This window comes from Argiope bruennichi, chromosome 8 (genome assembly GCF_947563725.1).
Source record: "Argiope bruennichi chromosome 8, qqArgBrue1.1, whole genome shotgun sequence".
Lineage (NCBI taxonomy): Eukaryota > Metazoa > Arthropoda > Arachnida > Araneae > Araneidae > Argiope > Argiope bruennichi.
Window position 1 is genome coordinate 5,260,030 of NC_079158.1, and position 22,497 is coordinate 5,282,526.

Consider the following 22,497-nt stretch of genomic DNA (forward strand, 5'->3'; position numbering starts at 1 on the left):
TAAAGAGAAAAAACTAAATATAATACTTAATCATTTCCAATTTTGAAATTCGGCAATAGAGACGTAGGCTTAAATTCTGTTTTAAGCAAAGAAATATGATCTGAATCCATATCTTTGTCCTCTTATTATCATCGTTATTTTAATCATGATTTTAATTTTTAAATGGTTCGTAACAATAATGAGCTACAAAATTTGTTAAAGTTTGAAAGCTAAGTAGGGTTAAGTTTTTAAAGAATGGAATAACATTTTTTAAAATTGAATTATATTTCATTTATATTCAGTTTGGAACTACTTAGTTCGATATTTTCGAATAATAGTATATCAATTTTCTCTACATTTTACTGAAGTTAGGTCTATATGAAGAAATGAGGTGAGACAGAGAAGAATTTATAAAAATTTTTTAAATTATAAATAAATATAAAATAGTGAAAAATAATGATTTTTAAAGCAGTAATAAAATGCAAGAACCATCTGCATTAAAAAAACTGATATTAACTTATTAATTCAGCATTTGAGATTCTTTTTATGTATGAAAAATGAATTCTTGAATTGTTTCTGTCCATTAGTCCCTGAAAAACTTTCAAACGCTAGCAAAATTCTTTGATAAAATATTTCATCATGTTTACAAAACGACCTTTTTATCATCATATATAATATTATGAATTTTTTTAAAGATATTTAACTGTGGTTCACAGGCTTCTTAAGCAAAGATAAGTAGCTAGCGCTGTTTCAACAGCAGGTCTCAACTCCAAATAAAATAACGAAAATTCGTAACGATTTTTAATTATTCCGCAGTTAGCAGAAAAAGTTTTTTAATAAAAAACACCCCCCGAAATTGAAAGTTTTATCGTCAAACTATCGTTGGCTATTTCGGAAGGTAAGTGTGGATTGCCAAAGATATTGTTAGTTTAAATATTTTCTTGAAGCTATTACATGACGAATAACCGAAATAGGAGAATTTATATCCGAATTTGACGACCTGCTGAACAAAAGTTAAGTCTCCGAAATGTCAGACATTTGATTCTGTTGTCGTCCATTTAGCTTGTACTTTAGTAATAATTTGGCAGAATAATTAACATAGAGACAAGGTGAATGGGATGTCCCTGATGGTTTTTAGAGACTAGAAATCAATACGACGAAAGAAAATTTGAACGGATTGTTGCATTTATTGAATGTTTTGATCATTTCTCAGTGGAACTGTTAGGAAAATCGAGAATATCAGTTTTATATTAGATCGGGGGGGGGGACAAGCAACAAATGTATAGTCGCCTCTCGACTTATTTTCTTTGATTTAAATTTGACGGGAATTTTTGTAAAAGAAGCGATATTTTGTTTTTTCAATCATTTTTTTGCATTAATAAATTTTCAGGATTTTATAATCTATTATATTTTACTTCTTTACGATATTTCCTTGTCTGGTGACTGGCTAAAGACAATCTAGTAAAATCAGAAGTAACTATTAGATTTACGAAATCCTAATATATCTGTTCCATGCGATTTAATTTTACTACAGTTATTTCGCTAATGAAGCATTACCGATGGCATTTTGATGACTAAAAGTAAATTCATATTATGAGGTTGGTCATTATCCAGAGTTAAAGAATTCATACAATAAAACACTCCATTTGTTGAATGAGTTCGTTCCAAGATTATCCTATTCACTATAATTAAGTAAGAAATCGGAATGTAATTGTTTTTTCTTCCAATCTGTTGTTTCACTATAAAACAATATTACACCAAATGTTTATTTTACCGACGTATCGATAAGCGTTTCTTGTTAAAATGATGATTAATCAATAAAAATATTGATACGCCGTCCGTATAAAATTGGCTGCAAAAAAGAATTTTTAAAATTGAACAAAAAAAAAAAAAAAAAAAAAAAACTTTTTTTTGAGAACATTCAAGCTCGCACTAAGAAAAGTTTTTGAAAAATAATCCTCCACAATTCTTAAAAGAGTTGCCTTTTGTTATTTTTTTAGTTTTATTTATTTATTTTGTTTCTTAAGGAATAGAAATGTTACAAATTGAAGGCATAAATGCAAGCAGTTCCTTTTACTGTAGGGCATTTCGGTAGACTTTAAATAGAGTGCAACAGTTTTTGTCAAATGTTGAGGAATTTTCACTTTTTTTCTTAAGTAGGTAAGAACGTCTATAAATGAATCGCAAGTGTATATTAACAGGTCATTTGCCCCTCAATACTTCATGAATCAAATTGTCACATTGTTCATGAAACGCAGCCAGGAGCCTGCAGGAAATTTACTCTCCAATTAAAAATTTTAATAGTATATGGGGTATTAGCCTTGAATACAAAAACACATCTGCATTCGTATTTGGATATGCCCTTTCTTTGCCTTTTTTGTATTAGTTCATTAAATTACGTTTCCTCTGATATTTCTAAAAAGAATATTCAAATATTATATTAGGTTACCAGTTTTGAAAAAAATATCAAAAAACAATGTAGTCTGTTCTTTGTTTCAGTAACCTAATATTTTTGTTGTTCGTAATTATTGTATACTTTTCAAATAAAATATTTTTTTTTTAAACAAAGAGAATCTTTTATTTTTTATTTTTCACGTAATGTGTTTTTTATGATAAAATGTCATTTATTTAGAACTTCTTGTTAAATTTTTGGAAACTATGTATTAAAATTATTGGGATGAACAGTAAAATATTTATTAAAAGTTTGAAGATTTATCCAATGAAACAATTCTAAACCTAAAGTGTGATTGGGCTGTATACAACATTAAACAATTTTGTGACGAAGTAATGATTCGTTTTTCAAATTTTATTTTATAATAACATATTCAGATTTTTTTGTTTGGAAATAAGGGGGAAAAAATGAATTCAGCTATTAAGAAATTCATTTTATTGCTATATCTAATTTTGGAAAAGAAGCCACTGTTTATATGGCTTGAAACGTTATTTAATAATAAATATATACCCTATGGAAGTAAAATACAGAAATATTAAAGGGTTGATGTGGGAGATTATAATAATTAAAAGTAATTTTATAACATAACATAATTTTAGCATTGTTCATTCATATTATTAAACTAAGCCTTTTCTCCAATTAATTACCTTTCGATGAACTTAAAACCTCGGAGCGTTTAAGAAACCATACATTTTACATGACATAAATACTCCCCTGCACTGTTCAGTGTAAGTATTAATTTTTTTTAAAAAAATGTGCAAATGATTTAAACTGACAACTAAAAACACAAATTCCCATTAAAAGCTTTTATATTAAAAAATTTACTACAAAATATTCTCCCCAAAATATTTTTAAATTAAAAAAAAAATGGTTATCAATACTTTAATTTTTATTGAGAAATAGTAACTTTATTTTAAATAGGTTATTTTTTTTATTTCACGAAAAATATCGGCAATAGCTATTATTGATATTTCGCGAATAATCCAACTTTAATTTAGTTCTTTAATATCCGATCTGATTGATTTCACTTCATGTTGCGTCGAATAACATCAGGGCAGCTAAATGACTCTACTTATAGTGTAATATAAATCGTTCAATATTCAAGTTTAATAATACGTCATTATCTTAGTTTGTTTCGTCTATAACTGTATTTTCTTTTAAGATTTAAATAAATTGAAAATGTGTTTCTTGCATTCGCGCAGTGCAGTCCATCTGAGATTTTGTGACTGATTCTACATTTTCTGTTATTTTTTATCTTTCGATCGCACAGTTCTTTTTCCATGCAAATAATTATTTATTATAATTCAATTAGACTAACTCTATTATATAATTAATATAATTAATCTAATGTCATTAGCTTGATATCAAAATGAATTTGATGACTGATTTTTATATGATGCAAAATGAGAGAAATGAACTTGAGACAGTGACTAAGACAGAGGTTTTCCATACTCACCACAGTCATCAACAGTGAATTGGAAGGGTTCTGTGACATCTTCAATCAGTGTCGCATCCGAGAGAGGAATTTTGCCGATACCCTGGTCCGAAAGAGATCTTATCTGATCACTTTTTGACCTATGCTTAAGGTCAGGAACAATAAAAAAAGAAAACAATCACGTCCTTCAGTGCTCTTAGAAACAGTTACAAAATTTTAGGAAAGTAGAGGTTGAAGCGGGAAGGTGAGTGCGAGGAATATTGATGTGTATTGTTCATGCTTCCGCTCAAAATTTTAGTGCTCGAACGAGTGTCTTTGGAAACCTTCAGTTAAATATGGCAGCGACAGATGGCGCCACGTAAAGGCAAGCTTCTTGAAAGCTGCACTATCTGAATTTTTTTTATCCGGTTCACTTAACAGTAACAGTGGAAGAGTCGGTAGAGATATGTTCGCTTTTTATGTTATAGTAAGAATATCGCCACTACTTCATTTCCATCAATTAATAAAACGAAAAAAAAATCGCCAGGATTTTAATAGTCAGTAAATTAGTCTACTCAAAGTGCAATTTTTTTTTTATTTCCATTGAATTATACTAATTAGAGAATATTTTGAGGCATTCTGGTTTTTAGATCTCTTTTAAAAAACTCTTGATTCTTATATTTCTATCATTTTTTCAGCTGACGATGTTTCTGAATCAGAATGTTTCTAGGTTTTTTTCAGCAGGTTTGAAAGTTATATCCAGAAGTCTTAGTAGTGCTGAATGTTATAAATTCGAGCACCAAAATGACTAAAAGCAGGAAGGAATTAACTACTAGAGGTAAGGGTTAAGAAGGAAAAAATTTCTATCTACTAAGTATTGATGACTAACTAATAATTTGATGTTTATTCATTTGCAAACTATTTTAAATGAGTTCAAGTTTTATCTTCTAAATTGTTTTCCGGAGAGTCGCAGATTTAAAAAACCTTTATGAGGTTGTTTGAAAACACGTGAGATAGTTGTTTCGAAAGAAGTAGCATTTTATTTTTGTAAGGCTCATACAAGATTCAATGTAAAAGACCTGTAAAATTTAAAACTCCACAAATTCAAAATCAAACTTTCAAAAACTAACTTGCATGCAACATGCAACATTTAACTCTAGAACAATTACCAAGCAAGACTTAGAAGAACCATTAATATGCAGAAAATAAAACGACAACACACCTTCAATGACAATAAAAATACAAGACATTATAAATAAATTATATCGATAAATAAATTTTAAATCATTCTAATAAAATGCACAAAAAGCCAGAAAAAGTAATTTTAAAATAATATTTTTGAAACGCTCTCCAGACGTAAGCAAATTCATTCAAATGAAATATTTACAGCAGACAATAAAAACTATAAACTTAAAATGAATGTAAAGATTTTCAACATCACATAATGTTACAAATCATGGAAACCAAAAAACACTCACAAAATAACAGATACATTGCTTTAAAACTGTAAAGTGTCCGAGCCAAAAGTATTCAAAAATAATGATTTAAATAAAGAGACTCGCATACGAGGAATTATGAGTTTTATTTGCACTAAGCTTCTCAGTACATTTAAACGTAGTCACAATAGTTCTGCAGATATGCCAGCCGATAGAATATTGGTAAGAAGAACCCGGGCACTGATGCCTATCATCTTCTTTCCGTGACCATTGCCTCACAGATGCATAACATATCCCATCTAACATAATAATACTGCATTTAAGGGATCTCTGCATATATGAAAGCGGATATGGATGTGCTTACCAAGTTTCGGTGTGGCTGCGGAAAGGACGCATTTTAGTGCAGTTCAGACAGTAAAAAATGTATGCAAGGAGCAAACATTTCAGTGCAAAAGCAAGCTAAACTCACCAGCTTCGATGTAGACGTGTTACAATGACCGGAGATAAGACCGGCCACCTGAGGAGAGTCGGTCACTGCAATGCGCCTTTCCCAAGGAGGGTCGTCAAACGATAATCAAAAACTCACTTCTTGGGATTTCCAGTTTACATTTTTTAGAAGCGAAAAGTAACATATATTGTTACACCTTAAACTGTGCTCGCGAAAGTTTGCTGATAAGTACGGAGGAGGGACGAAAGATAATGTTGCAACAAGAGGATCCGGCAAAAGCGTATATCTCATGAAGAATTTCTTGGTCTTTCTGACCCTGGGGGATCGCTTTGGTGCTCACCGGGAACCTGTGGGAATAGCCTAAGTCGGATTATTACGCCATACTGGGTGGGAGTTGAAGCCTAACGTTTGGAGGTGAGTTCGGAAACAGGCTTACTTGCCAACGGAATTCATTTTTCGATAGGTTTGAAACCAGTAAATGATTAAAATTTTCAAATTATGATGTCAAGAATACATGCACTCAAAAAGTGACAAGTCTTGTTTTACAAAAGTCATTTAACATGAAATAAGCAATTTTAAACAAATACATTTTTCTCTAAACTAATTTAATATTTATTTTAATTCCTTTAAATTTTACCTTTGGAAAAATATTTTTATGGTTCTCAAAGATTTTCCCACCCGAGACTCCTTATGAAGAGGGCTGGTCCTGCTTGGAAGTTAAGCTTACTTGCACAAAATATAAAGATATATCTCCACGATGTTGCTCAGTAAGCTGAAAACGGTTCAAAACCCGTTGATATCGTAGCAATATGGAAAAACCATTTGTGTGGGTGTAGCAGACATTCCATATGGTAACATGCATTCAGGGAGCGACTGCTGCTAAAAATACAAACTGTCAGCAGTGCATAAGAGGGATCCTAAGTAGAATGGTCAGATGAAAAAAGAAAAAAAGGAATAAAGAGTATCTTATAGAATTGTGTAGCCTTATTCATTTGTGACTCTTTACCAATGCTTATTACTTTCGCATCCTTTTAGCCCTGACACTTTACAAGTTTATCGCATATTTATTTTACGTAGAAAGCAAAAACAATTCGTATACACAGGACTTAAGTTTAAGAATTTATTTTAATTTCATAAACACAGACATATTTCTTAAAATAAAATAAAACAAGCATTATTACAACACAACACTGACATCCTTTACGATACGTGAAACACTAAAAACAATTGTACTTACCAGACGCTATCGAATCTGATTACATCGCATTAATGCTTTAAAATTATCATGAAAAAAACATAAGCACACATCATGTATAAAATGCAAAATTTTAAACAATTTGGAATTTAGGGAACTCATTTAGTTCAAAAGAGAAATTTGGATTTCAGAGTTTTAGGAGGCCTCATGCGAAACGATGTTTTTCTGTCTTATAACATTTAATTTTCTATTCAGAGAATCAAAAAAATATTGGCATTTTCAAAATATTCTTGGAAAACTGCAATGGCACGGTTTGTGCATTCAATAAAAAATATCAGACATTTAATTCAGAATATTTTATTTCTTGCTTGGAATCGATAAGCGATTTCCAAACATGTTTTCTGAAGAATGTCGAGGACGATGGAATTTTACTTAACTATGTCGAAGATGGATCTCGATTGTCCGAAATTTTAATTACATTTGCACAAGAAACATAAATCTGGTAAACCATGAAACAACTCACTCTACATCTCGCGCCGGAATGAATTCCATTCAGTGCTCTCTTCATTAAAAAAAGGAACGGATACATTATTGGCTTTGCAGATAAGAACCGAAAAGGGATGGCTTTTTATAAATTTATTTTTTTAAGTATTAAAATGCTTTTGTGCCGCTTTGGTTTTTGTGACAGGGTCAATACCTAGTTACTGAGCTTCATGGAAGTAAGTGAATGAATTACTGCCATTAGTATCCGATGCTTAATGCACCTGCGACACGTAACATGCGACACACTTTAGTATCTACTGCACTTCGATGTTAGTAATTGTGATGCATTAGGAATACAGATTCATTGTTACATTACGGCGGTTAAGTGACATCGCACATATTTTCGTAATTTTCATTTTTGGAATTTTTTCGTATTATTTAATTCTCTACTCCTTTGAATCCGCCCAACCAAAATACGCACATTCTTAATATAATACAAAAAATGTTAAAAAGAAATTTCAGCTTAATAGCTTCAGATAAATCATTTTTTCTTGTCGAATGCGGAAAATGTGTTTATCTTTTCCTGCTTGTGCAGCAGGATCTCTGCACAAGATCTTGAAGTTCATTTCCAAGTCATTTCAAATAGAAAATGAAATTAAGATTCATAAGTAAATTTCGTAAAAATAGTTATTTTTACACAGAAAAATTATTTTTTCAATATGAGTATATGATTTTAAAAGTGTTAGTAAAATGGGTGAAATATGTAGATAGAGCGGTAACTAAATTGGAATATAATCATATGTAAATCAGAAAAAATCGTATTTCTAACTTTGACATTTTAAGTGCAAGTAGTGAATAAAATATAGGGCCGTGACATATAAAAGCTAAGAGCACTGAAAATTTATAGTTAAAACAGTTGAACGTGATCGAAGAATAAATACAATTAAAATCACATACATAAACTGCAGAAAGGAAAATTATAAATAATTATTTAACGCATCATATTAAGAAATCATTTAATTATATTATCCAGACTTTTGAAACCTTTTTAAATTTATAGGTAGAAATTTGGTTTATCAATACTTCCTGAGCATCAAAATTGTGTGATGTTATGTATTCTATTTTACATTTACATTTTTACAATTATCTATTTAAAAATTGAAGCATATTTGAAAATCATTCATTGTAACTGTAATGAAAACATTTAAACTAAAATGTAACATATGTCACTACAACAGGCTCATGATTGGACAAATCTATTAAATATTTCAGTCAAAAGCATTTTTTATTTATTCGAATGATTCAACTGAACATAAACAGAAAGGATTTTCAAACGTTTACAAAGTCTTTCAACTGCAATTTAAGATTACAAAACCGAATGTTTGGGGCCAGAGATGATCAGATCATATGTTTGGATTTAAACGCGTTTGCTGAATGGATTAAGTGCGTCAAATCAAGTTTCGGAAAAGTTCTTTCTTTTGCACCATTCCGTGCATGCCATTTCAAAGAACCTGTTGCTCTCATTATTCTTTGCCTCTGTTTACCTTCCATTATTTTTAATAAGGAAATACAGATTCTGCTTTTTTAAGGAGTTCTGCATCGAAATACATTTTATTAATCCTAATGTATAGATTTGTAAATGAAATAATTAAGAAGACCATTGTCACGTGCTTCAGAAGAATTTAGATAAAAATATTTTAGAGCTTTTGTAGTAAGAAAAATGTTGAGAAGACACATTTTTTGAAGGATTTTTAAGTTTTGCTAGAAGTTTAATTTATATCGCAACTAAATAATGCATTAAAATCCAAGACTTTGACGGTGCAGAAAAAGGAACAAGCTAAAAAAGAATATAGTATAAATTTCTAATAAAAATTATTGCTCTCTATAAAGTGATATACGACAAAAAAACTAATTACACAGACACACATACACACACATATATATATAGAAAGATATAATCTGATTCATTAAATTATTTTTGTAGTTACCTAGCAAATTTTTGGGTTATTCTTTATAGTTTTCTATATTTTTTATACATATTTTTGAATTTCAATGTCGACATTTTATTTGACAATCTGCTTATTTTGAATTGAATAACCAAAAGGCGAGTGCATAAGATTCAATGGAGATCGAGAATGTCGCTAACCTCAATAAGATGCAACTTTCCATTGGTTGAGCGAGTGCAGAGCAGCATATGATTGGTAAACAGGAAACATTGGCGAACCACCTCTGTTTCCCGTTTCCCCATACGGGCTCTCTGGAGCTTGGATTTTTCTCCACCCAAGACTTGAATGACGCTACCTGCAAAACAAAAGGACACGAAGCTACAGTCACCCGAGAAGTATAATAGCGACTGTTCATGACGTCGGATTCTTTCTCCACCTTCAAGAGGGGGAACACATTTCAATATTTAATCATGGCCATTTGAGAATCCATTAGCCCGCATTTGCTCACCCAAAATGGGCTTATTTTTCTGAAGATTCATTTTTATTTTCTCATGTACGTAATAAAGAGAAAGCATTATAATCGTCAAAAAAAAAAAAAAAAAAAAAAAATTCGAACAAGAGATTTTGGCACATTTCCCGCATTTTCAAACATCCCGCATTTCGAAAAACACATTTCTGGAAGATGCCCCCATGTCTGTTTGTGACAAAGAGAGTTCAAAAACGCTTACAGATAGATGGATGGGATTTGGTCTACAGTCTTTACATCAAACTTTTAGATTTCCATTGATTTTTTGAGCAAAATCAGTACAGAGGAGCTCTGTCTGTCCGAATATAAGTGAGCATGGATAAAATTCGGCACACAGATCTAGAGCAGCGTTTCTCAACCTTTCAGTATTCGTGGCCCAGTTTTCAATCATAACTTTCATCGCCCCCCCCCCCTTACAATAAAATGTATACAAGAATAATGTATATTGAGTATTTTGGATTCTGTTTTTAAATTATTTTTAATTAACTGCTAAAACAAGAGTAAAATCGAGCCAACGTTGGCGAGAAACCACATCTTGCATTTTGGACAAGTGGACAGTAAACAGATGAAGCGAATGAAAGCGGAGAAAATTTAAATATTATATTTGAACTGAAAGCCAAATAGGGAGATAACGTTAAAAGAATATGGGAGTAGAAAAATTCATCAATGAAAGTTAACCTAGACGGGGTGAGCTAAATTTAGAAACGGGGAATACATTTTTTAGAATAATAAAAGAAATAAAACAGAAGCATGACAAAACGAAAGTGAAAAAAATAGGAATGTTTGTGCAAGGGAATCCACACGACCGAGGCCGTCTCGAGCATGCGCGAAGTAAATGTTATCTCATAAGAAGGAAAATATTCGATACGCAAGTTTCAATTCCAGCCAGTCTCATTCGAGTCGATCCTTTTATCGCTATCGAATCAATTGTGAATTTGTATGTTATATATGTTTTCGTGTTAATTGCAATTCACCATATAAAATATTCACGGCAGCAGATTTATGGAGACTCATGAATAAATTTTTAAGCGGAAGTAAGCAAGCATTAGACGATAGTAATCAATCAATCAAAATCAAGCATCAAACAAGTACACAGACGAGCGTGGTTCCGAAAATAAAATCAAGGAAATATTCTCAAAAATACTTAAATTTTGGGTTTACCAGTACTGCAGTAAATGAAGAAAAAAGGTTCCTGTGTATCATTTGCTCAAAATTGTTGGCCGCAGACAGCATGAAACCCTAATAAACTTAAATGACATTTGGAAACGCTTCATAGTGAGTACGTCAACAAACCCAGAGAATTCTTCGAATTAAAATTAAAATCATATAACAAGCAATAACAATCATAAAAATTTGCGTGACAAATTGTTTTCAATACAGCCTGACGAAGCAACAGATAGTAATAAAGATGCTCATTTAATTGCCATGTTCGAATGTGTGATAATATGTCAGTAGTAGAACTACTTTTCTGCAAACCGATAGAACTCAAAACATCAGCACTCGCATTATTTGCCATTTTAAATGATTTAATTAACGAGGCAAACATAGAATGGAAAAATTGCGTCGGAATATGCACCGATGGTGCTCATTCAATGACCGAAAAATTCCAAGATATACAAGCACTTTTAAAACAAAAATCGCCTCAGTGCACACATTGCATGATCCACAGAGAAACTTTGGTTTCGAAAGAAATGAGTCCTGGTTTGAATATTGTGTTAATTACAGTTGTAACCGTAGTAAATTATATAAAAACGAGACCCCTGAAATCAAGAATCTTTTCCGCACTTTGTGAAGACATGGGTTCAGTACATTCAGCGTTACTATTTTATTGCGAGGCAAGATGGTCATCATGTGGCACATTTTTGCAACGTGTTTATGAATTAAGAGAAGAAATCGCCATTTCCTAGAAGAAGAAAACAGAGACAGGAGGCCGAGAATTTTCGCGATAGTTTGTGATGAAATTGAGGTACTTGGTCGACATATTCGAGAACTGGGACAGGCTATTTCTAATATTAAGCCTTCCTTCGAAAAACTTTGCTCTGCAAGACAGGTCCAAGGAAGTCACTAATAATTATTAAATTTGTTTTTAATTTAGTATATTTTGATTAAGTAAGTTGTTTTACTTCAATAAGTTATTAAATATGTCGAAATGCACTTTGTTTTCTATGTGTATGTGTGCTTTCCTTTCAGTCATAATATTTTCTCTTTTAATTAATATTTTCTCTTGGATATTCTCGCGCCCCCCTTCTAGTGTGCTCGCGCCCCCCTAGGGGGCGCGCCCCACAGGTTGAGAATCGCTGATCTAGAGTGTAAACACTTGTCAAATGATGCGTCGAATCCAAGAAACGTTCGAACCGTCTGTCACTCCACATCCTCAGAAACCGGCGAATGTCATCATTCAGAAACGTGATGACTTAAATGTGCCACATCGGGTGCGATACTTTGTGATGACAAGTTATATTTTAGTCTTAATCGGTTGGGAAAAATACGTATAAAACACAAAAAAATCAGCACGATAGATTCCGTAAAAATGCTCCATTAATCCCAAAGATTAATATTCCGTAACGCCCTTACCGCGCAGGGCGTCCTCCGAGTCGACACATTTATTGGAGAGCACGCGAGAAAGTTTTTTTTTGGGGGGGGGGGACACCGCTTCCCTTCCTCTCGTACGAAATACGGAGAATGCATTGCAATCGTTGAAAAAATCTGAACTCGAGATTTTGATGAATTTCCATGTCTGATACCTCTCTCTACATTTGATACCTCACAATACATTTTTGGCATTATATCTGTCTGGCTGTCCGTCCGTTTGCGACTGCGGCAAAGATAACTTCAAAAACGCTTTGAGCTAGACGATTGAAATTGGGACTTAACACCGAATTGGTAGATTTCTATCAAATGTTGAGGAAAATTCCTTCAAACGGAAAGCGGCATTGGGCTGTCGCTCCAATACAAGTTAAAGCGATGACTATAAAATGAAGAGAAGGCATATACATCTACAGAGTATCGAATTTGAGACCCAATCCATGAAGTAGGTGACGTCTAACAATCTGTATTGTCAGAATTATGTAAACGGCCCGATTCAAAAACGCAATGACTTAAATGTATCAAACAGGGTGCGTGATTTTGCGTCTGCCAGTGCAGTTCCGGATCAAATGTTGGTCTCGATCGATCGGAAAAAACGAACCCAAAACGAAAATTCGATTTCCCGATGCTATCAGCCGCACGTCATCCCGCTAAAAACGCGCGATGGATCAAAAAGGCTAAATTTTGACTAAAGATAAAAAGTTGTAATCATGTTACACCAATGCCATGCAACTTTGTTAGCAACTGGACTTACTGGAGATCGTGCGTTAAAATGTTTCGGAGACCATTCTCGCTGGTTCATCTTTTGGGAGGTAATTTTGCACTTCTATGTTTAAAAAGAAAACGGAGAGAAAACACTATAATACCGAGACCAAGATTTTGATTCATATCCGTTCTTGAGACTCTCCCGATTTGACGGGAAACATTTTTAAAATGAACATACTCAAAAGTAAAGAGCGACATTCTCAAACGCTAAACGAATGAGACGACTTAAATTTCATGTGCGTGAATCGTGGATTTCCACCCGTCCTTGAAAGAAATCCGTTAACGGCAAGTGTGTCAGTCTGGTTGTTAAATTAAAAACACACAATAAATGAGAGAGTGAAATGTGGCAAAGGGCTTCATCATCAGAATTGTAAATATTTGAAAAAATCTTGGTCCAAGTCCGCCGAAGTGTTTACTGTCCAACGGTCTGACATGGATGTGCAGGCGAACTTCATAACTCAATGAGACAGATAAATGATGTGTACTTAGAATAGGATCTCGATATCAAACTGTAGAAGTGCACCTGAATTTTCCATCAGAAGTTCAAAGGATAGACTTTTTTTTTCTCTTTGGAAAGGAGGTAAATTCAAAAAAATGAGATACCATTCACTTCGATTTGATGGAGAGAACACTCGGGCCAGTTCATGGTCCCCCCCTTTTATTTAAAAAGAAAATGAGTAAAGGAAAATGTTACAGATTTCAATAAATACAATAAGCATATAACAGGTTTTACACATCAGATAAACTTTCATTATTAAGATCTATTCAAAGTTTTTTTATCACATTTTAGTGACATTCGAATTTTTTATTAAACATGAAAAATTTTACATATGTTTCATTTTTTTACATATAAATTATTTAGTATATAACGCATCAGTGCAGCTGATGATTTTAAATTTTAAGTGCAGAATCTATTAAATCTGTGCTTAATAGATTCTGTGTAGTTTATAATTGTGTTTAGAAAATGCATATAACTGAATATCAAAAATTTTATCCTGAAGAAACCATTTAAATATTCGAACTTAAATTAATATTCATAAAAAATACCGATTCGAATGATTCACTTTTATCAAAATTATTCTCAAGAAAAAGAGCCATGAACACTTTAATTTTTTTGCTTTTAATTTTACGTCCATTTCAGTTTCATGTTCAGAAACTTCTGCAACACTTATTTAAAACTAGAAAAAACTATGAATATAAAATAAAATTACGTCTAAATGCGTAACTGCAAAAAGATAATTAAAACATCCGTGAAACTCCCTTTCGTTTGGTTTGGTTTGGTTTGGTTATATTAATCTCCCTTTCGTGTTTGTGATATTATCCACAAAAGTTGTAAAGTTGTCCAATGAAATTATTTTAATTCAAATTATGTCTTGAACTGTTTGCTTGCATTTTCGAGTTTTCTTAGTGTAGTTTTCAGAGAAGTTGTTAACATTATAATTACCAGGGTCCTCATTTAACTGTTTGCATTGTGATAGAAGAAAATGACTGTATTAGCAGAAGAGATAAAGAAAAACTCTGTAGTCATTTGAGAACAAACATAACTGGTAAAAAAATTATACATACGAATTCACTTTCAAACATGTGTGTTAGAATAACTTAGTTTGAATCAATTCATAATGTTTTATTGTAATGTTCTGGTTATTATATACTTTGCCGATCTAAATTCAAACGATCGAATATATAAAATGAATTCTATACTTAGCTGTAGGTTTATATCAAATGATACGTTTTCTATGTATTGTAATTGTTATTTCTTTAGCTTTTAAAAAAATCGAGGTGCTAGATCATTTCAGAGAAAACTTCAATAGGGAAACTTAATTTATCACATTCAATAATTTTCACATATGTATATTTGTTTTATTAGAAATATAAATAATACTACCAAATATTAATGCAGTCACTGTCGTTCATAATATTGTTCAAACCTGGTGTAATACTTGTCAAACAAGCATAGGAAATTTGATTCATCAAATATTTTAGTAAAGGTTACATACAAAATTAAATATGTGCAGAACTATCATACAAGAAGTCTTTCATTTTCTATTTCTGAAAGAATAGCGAAATTGAATATGTTTGCCATTAAGTATTATATTAAAATAATTTAAATAACTCTTAACTAAACAAAAATGATAAGAAGGCGAGGCATTTTTGAGCTTTCATCATTTGATAAACATTTCCATTAATTACATTCAGAAGAAAGCTTTTCGATATTCGAACTTGATTATTATGGAGTGTTTGGAGTTTGTTTTTTGATTGAAAGGTTAACATCAGAACTACTGAGCTGATGCCACTTCTTTATCACTGAATGCTAATAATGCAATAATTAATATTTTAAAAGCATAGTAATTTATTCCACAATTTTTTTTGTGTCGGCGATTGCATTTTGAATTTATTTTCCTTTCTTTTTGATTTCTGTTAATATAACGTAATTCTGTTTGAAATTTAAATGCAAAAATGTAATCGTCTAATTATCAAAATAGAATGATGTAATTTCCTGTTTTCGAACTACGGGATCATTCTGTGAGTTAATCTATTATCACAATAATACAAAGGCGCAAAATGATCAAGCTTATAATTACAAAATATAATTAATAAAAAAAATCGTATGGATTTTAACTGGACTAACATATTCGCTCAGTTTATTAGAATTTTTAGAATATTAAACTATTGACATTAATGCATCTTTTTAAATTTCACCTTGTTATCGGATTAGAGTGAAAAGTATGATTTAATTGAATAAGTCTACAAAAATTATTGCGCTTGCAAATAACAAAGCATATACATTACAAAATAAAAGCAGAAATGAAAGTTTTACATAGTTATTGTTCGGTGAAAGCGTTTTTTTATCTTCATTTTAGCATTCTCAAAATTATGCGATTGAATATTTTGATGGATAGGTTTTGAATTTCTCCATAACATGGTTTCAGAATTCTTATTAAATTGTATTAAAAATCTTGAAAAGAATGAAAGAAGCAAGAAAATAGAACTAGTATGAATAGAAAGGTTATGTTTTTGAGTTTAAAATAACGTAAAATCAATTTTTTGTCAGACAATCATTTTGTAAGAGACAGTTTTAATAGGAAAGTCCGCGAGATTTGATGCCGGTCAGCCCGCTTATTGACAAGACTCGTGCCTGGCGTTCGGACACTGTCAGATTATCTCTTCTCCGAGGAGAGATGATCTGATAATATAAATGGCATGTTACAATGATATAAATGGCTCAGAGGAGAGCCACTGAGGAATCAAGGTGTTAAGCTTATTTTCGTACTCGAATGATGCCTATCTCTGGAATCGTGATTTCTTTTATAACCCTTTCCTCTGGTTGAATGGCTCTCTTCCAAGCACTTTTTAATAACATTTTGCAGCTCGATTTATTAGCTAAGCGATGTTTTGAAGAGCATCTGTAAAAATGTTCATTGAAATAAACAAATTTGACATTGGCATTCAAAAAAAATAAAATTGGTTGTTGATTTGCGACAGTAAACTATGAGAACGATTTTTATACCGCTGATGTTAATGTTTCACATATGGAGATAGTTGAACTGAAATTGCGATATTATTATTGATCATAATTGAATCTATTAAATCTTACGTAAGTTTATTGTTTACGGTCTCAAAGATTTTTTTCAAAGCGATTAAGATTTCAGATATATAAATTGCATTAATTATTTATTCATTGCGATTTTATTTCAGATATATTATTTGGATAGACAGAAATGACAGATTATGCATTATTTCATGCATGATGCTTTGAAGTGTATATTATGATTGTTGGAAAATAATATAAATATCTTTTAAGTATTTAAGATTAAGAATTTCATCAAAATAATAAATCGGTTTACCGCTGAAATTTAATTCCCGATTATGAATCATTCAGAAGTTTCGATGCATTTAAACTATAAAGAGAGTGTCTATTTTGAATTGAATCCTAAATTTAATTGACATTTTTTACTTCATCTGATCTGAACATTTTATTGAACATGAATTTTGGAAATAAATGCAGTAACCATCATAAGGAAAACTCTTAATAGATTGCAAGAAGGCGTCACTTTTGAATATAGTACAAAATGAATTGCAAATGGTAAATGTCTGGAACTTAGAATCTAATTGGTTTTTTTTTAATTCTCCCAAAAGTAGTCACAAAATAGTGACATGTTAAGGAACTTTTAGAAATATATAAACATACATAAACATTATTTGTTTTGATAATATTGTTTTCGTTACCTTGTCTGACAAAAACTTGGTTTACATCCAGCAAAATATCGCATCCACCAGCAATCATTCTCTCTGTAGCTAAGTTTTTGCGAATATTTTCAGTTTCGCTGACTTCATCGTGCATTTGCTGCAAGTAAAAACAATATTGGATCAAAGTGAACATACTTGTTTAACTAGCTGCTTTTATCAATCCATTAGTTAGTCGGGATTAATAATAGAAACATTTCAATTCAATACTTTTTTTAACTTTATCTTAAGGGCTTACTCAGTAAAATATTTACAAGCCCAATTTAAAAGCCTCATAATGTCATGTTCACGGTACTGTGCAATTTCCCAGTTTTCAGAGCATATCTTTATATTACAGGGAAGAGAAATAATGTAGAAAAAGGAGCATGTTTTAAAAATTTTTAACCCTTACTTGACTGATTCGGAAGTTGAATTAGTAATAACTCAACTATAGCAAAATACATTAAGAGCATACAATATACCTAATCAATAAAAAAAATACATAGAATCTTTTATACCTTGATTATCAATAAAGGAAAACACACAGATGAAATATCAACATTGAAAAAAGATCTGAGTTCTTCCTCAATAACGAAATGTATAGTTGGAAAATACACTTACAATAATTAATTAAAAACTGGATAAAAACACGCCCTCTTTAACCTCTCTCGTTATCATTTGAAATATCGACGGTTGAATAATGCTCCGAAAATATTTTTAACTACAGTGAAGATATAATGTTATTATTTCAAGAGACTTGGTTTCTGCAAATATCTGTCAGTACAGAAACCACAGAAAGAAGCCGATTTAAATTCCTCAAACATCATCTCATTTTTGAAATTTTCATGCATTTTTGAAAATTTGGTACTCTCAATAACTGGAATAACTAATACTTAATTGTGTCTAAAAGAAGATGGATGTAGGAGGCATGCTTGCCAAACATGCAGTAATAGTACAATCGTATCCAAATTTAAAATTATTGGAAGTATTAATGGTGACATAGAAAACATTGTCTCAAACTTCAGAGCTCAGACAAAATGTAAGATATTGCTACAAGGTTTCAGGAAATTCCTTATTACATTGCTATCTTATACATTGCTTGGTACATTTCGTTGTTACGCAGCTGCGAAAATAGAATAAAAGCTGATAAATAATGGTTAGATAGTTAATTTTTAATATGTAGAAGTGGTATAAGACTTTGAATTAAAGATAACTTTAGAAATTTGATGAAAATTAAATAAGGAAAGGATTTTTCTTTATATGATTAGAAGGTAGGAAAATGTTTGAATATCCAGTCTGCCTTCAATACAAAAATTTATCTTTCTTTGAAGATCTAAATTGATTTTCTTCAATAGTTTTGTTTTGACTTGAAACTGATCTTAAAGGAACAGGAAGTATTGATCTTCCCAGACGGCCCCCAAAGGGGTATCTCATGCTATATTCCAATTGCATATTTAATCTTCAAATTCAATGAATCAAATTTTTAGTCAGTAATTTTAGTCAAAGAGGGTTTATCTACAAAAAAATTTTAAGCTAAAGTATTCACAAAGACCATTTTAATGTCATTTCAGAATGATTTCCCAAAACTTTTCCCGACACTCCGTTGTACACTTGGTCTTTTTTTAGGGGGGGGGGTATTAAGAAAAATGTATCTTAGAATTTTATCATTGATTAATGGATATTTTTAATCAGGAAAGAAGCATAGCAAACGTCTTTTTGCTTTAATCAATCATTTTAATAAGAGTACAATAATGCTTTTCCAAATCTTCCACCACCACCACTGAAATGTGAACTTTGGTTACTAAGGAGAAAAGATATAAATATTTTTTCCTAAATTACACTAAAACGACCTTTTCCAAACCAACATGCACACAGATTGTTGCGATACAAAATGAGTAATCGTACAGAAATATGTAAGGGACCTTTGAAATGTCATTTAAGATGATTTGGATAATATGAACGCATAGAAATAAAAAAGAAATTTATTCTTTCTAAGTAATAGTAGAGCATTTTGCTTGAATTCGATGAAAACAAGAGTATGACTATGAAATATTGAATTGCCAATATTTCTTTGCAGTCTTTAGTCATAAAATTATTATAAAGACGTACATTTTTAAAGTAATTACAAATAAAATAAAAACATTCATTTTTTTAAATTTAAAATTTTATTTGTAAATAAAAATTTATTAAATGTTATTTATTGTAAGCACATTATAATTATAAATTAAACAAAATCAATATATTAATTACATCACATTAAATTGAGTATATATCCCAATTTAATATGCATAAATTTCATAAGCATTCTATAATGTAAACATTACGTCATTGAATTTGAGATAATACAAGAGGAATTCAAAAAAGATAAGTTTTGGTGCAATTTTAGATTCAGTTTTTATTTCTCTAAAGCAAAAAAGAAAAGGGAACATTCATTCGAAATGCTCTGGGAAATAAGACAAAAAATTTATATAATATACAAATAAAAGTATCATATTTTACTTCTTATAACTCAAACTTTTTACCAGGAGAGGTTTTGAAATTTTTAAAAAAAATATAAATAAAGATTCAGTCACGAATTTGCTAGGTACTGCTTCAAATGAAAAATATTTTAAGGCTTGTGTACATTGAAAGTAGAAGAATTCAATGAATCAAAGAATATGAAATATCCTCATCATTGTATTTTTCACTTACTCTAGATAATTCCTCTAGTTTGGCTCTGGCATTTTCAAGAGATTTTCTTTCCACATGATTGTGCGGTGTGTGAGCAAGTAACTCATGAAGAGTTATTATGTAACGAGGGACCTGAAAAAATACACATGATGATCAGTAACTAAAAACATTCACAGACGATGTGCAATGTCATTGAAGTTATATATCATGTCATTATAAAATACACAAGTTTTTTTAAAATAAAAAATAGGGAATGCTACTTAATAAATAACAAAATCAGAAATATTACGAATGAAAATTGTTTGCCATAGCGTCAACATCTTTGGCTGGTGTTAGTATACCTTCAAATCGTTTAATTGTTAGCTATAATGAATTCAAATATTGATCAAATTAAATGCGTTAAGGCATAACATGGCCAAGGAATATGAATCAAAAGAAAAAAGTTCTATCTCCTAACCAGCATTATTCAAAAGCTGACTGGCCTATGTTTGTTTAAACAAGGAGCTACTTTCTAAAATCAGGCCGCTCATACGCCAAGAAAATTACAAATATGGGCCGGTTTCATCTAAAAGGTTCCAGGAATAGACTTTTACATGCTTCCTATGCAAACTATTTTACAAATTCTTTATAACTTTCATAAAATTTTCAACAATTTTTCACTAACATTTGTTTTACAAAAAATGATTTTCTTTAAATTTTTACAATGATATTGAAGATTTGACTTAAAATAATATATGTTCCTGCCAATTTTTACTTTTAATATAATACTACAACTTTGGGATGGGATAGAAAAGATGACTAAAGAAATTGTTAATTGTTTTAAGGCTAATGGATCTAAATAGAAGACCTCTGGCTTCAGGTTTTTGTTCTTTATATCAATCTGTTTCATTAATGGCAATCGAGCAAAGAGGGTTCAAAGAGGGAAAAGTAGATGGAGTTGAAACTGTTATTATCCATTTTCATAAAACTCCTTCCAATTGGGAGGAGATGTTACACAGTAGATGCATAGAAAAACAGGTATTTTTTGTTTCTTAAGCGCATACTTTTTTGCATCACTGCGCAGTGTCTCACCTGATGCATGGGGTAAGTAAGAAACGTCTCGAGTGTCCTCCCCTGCAGGCTGGACTTCTCCTCCAATCTCCTCAGAATGGCCACGAACTTCTCCCTCTGCTTGCACTCGGCCAGGACCTGGAGGCTGTAGTGGTGGTTCCTCACGTACTCCTGATAGATGGTCAGCATGGGCAGCAACATGTCGAAGAGATCTCCTGGGACAGAGGGCAGCAGGGGCACTAAGTTAAGGTCATTGGAATCCAACTACGACTACTTGCAGTGCCGGCATGCAGCCGCGAACAATGGGCAGGAGTACTCAGCAGGTGTTCGGACAGAAATAAAGTGCAAATCTTAAAAAAGGTTTTCTTTTCGAGACCGCTTTCCTTCTCTTACGGAGGGCAAAATAAGTTAAGGTGTTCATTTTTTCTTCTTCTTAACTAAAAAAGTCCTAAGCAGATATTCCGTTTCTTTCGAAGATAAACATAAGTTGTTGCAATATTTAAAATTCCAATTATTATTGATTACTTTCTTCTCGGGGACGATATTCTAATCCACAAAATTCCAGAATTCTTATTTTAGACTTTAACCCCTATCATCGTAGTACTTTTCTTGTTTTCAAGAATTAATTATGGTTATGAAACGAGATTTAACGTATAAAAATGCTCGGAATATCATATGCCTAAGGCTCTGTTGCTGCTTATACAAGTATAAATAGAATTTTTGCAGCATTGATGCTGTAAAATTTTAAAGCTCAAATCAGTACACTTCTGCTAGGCAGTCAAGTGACATCAGTAGAGTCGGATAACAGTGAGACTTGGGAGATAAAGCAAAATAGTGTCCTATCGGGGGCACCGTTTTGAAAATTCTTTCACAATATAGGATATTGTGGCTGGTTTTCAAAACTGAAAGGAAGACACAACTGGGCTCCAATGGCGAAATGAGAATGACCCTGTCAGTCTTTCATCGAGACCTGGAGTGTACGTGGCTGAATCTGGACTACAAGCAGAAAATAAACTGCCCATAGGGTCTAATTCAAAGTGAAACTGGTGTTGCAGTCCTTTATAGTAATGAAGAAAAACGTATTGCAAAATCAGGCAGCAAGTTTACTGAGTACTCCTATTGACCTAGCGTGCCATCTACGGCAGAAAGCGAAGAACAAGCAGATACAACAAGTCGATGCGCTATGGCAAAATCAGTCTCATCTAGCTTTCTTAATACGGCAACATGCACTCAGAAGCTGCACTATTCTATTCTCTGTGACACAATAAAATGGCGCTCCGAAGAATAAAGTAAACCTACATGCGATTTACACTCTAAAAATGA

The 22,497-nt window shown here is 31.6% G+C and overlaps 1 protein-coding gene across 2 annotated transcripts in view; it reads right to left on the reverse strand.

Moving 5' to 3' along the window:
* The window catches only part of LOC129981923 (ras-specific guanine nucleotide-releasing factor 2-like), a 327,714-nt gene that overhangs the window by 67,298 nt on the left and 237,919 nt on the right, over nt 1-22,497 (reverse strand). Inside the window, exons 8-12 of one of the 2 annotated variants that reach the window (XM_056092979.1) lie at nt 21,196-21,389; nt 20,146-20,256; nt 17,458-17,575; nt 9,554-9,708; nt 3,888-3,969 (exon numbers count right to left, since the gene is read on the reverse strand). In XM_056092979.1, coding sequence (XP_055948954.1) covers nt 3,888-3,969; nt 9,554-9,708; nt 17,458-17,575; nt 20,146-20,256; nt 21,196-21,389 — 660 coding nt within the window. Of the gene's footprint in view, nt 1-3,887; nt 4,012-9,553; nt 9,709-17,457; nt 17,576-20,145; nt 20,257-21,195; nt 21,390-22,497 lie in introns of both variants that reach the window. The other variant, XM_056092978.1, reaches the window with a different exon arrangement.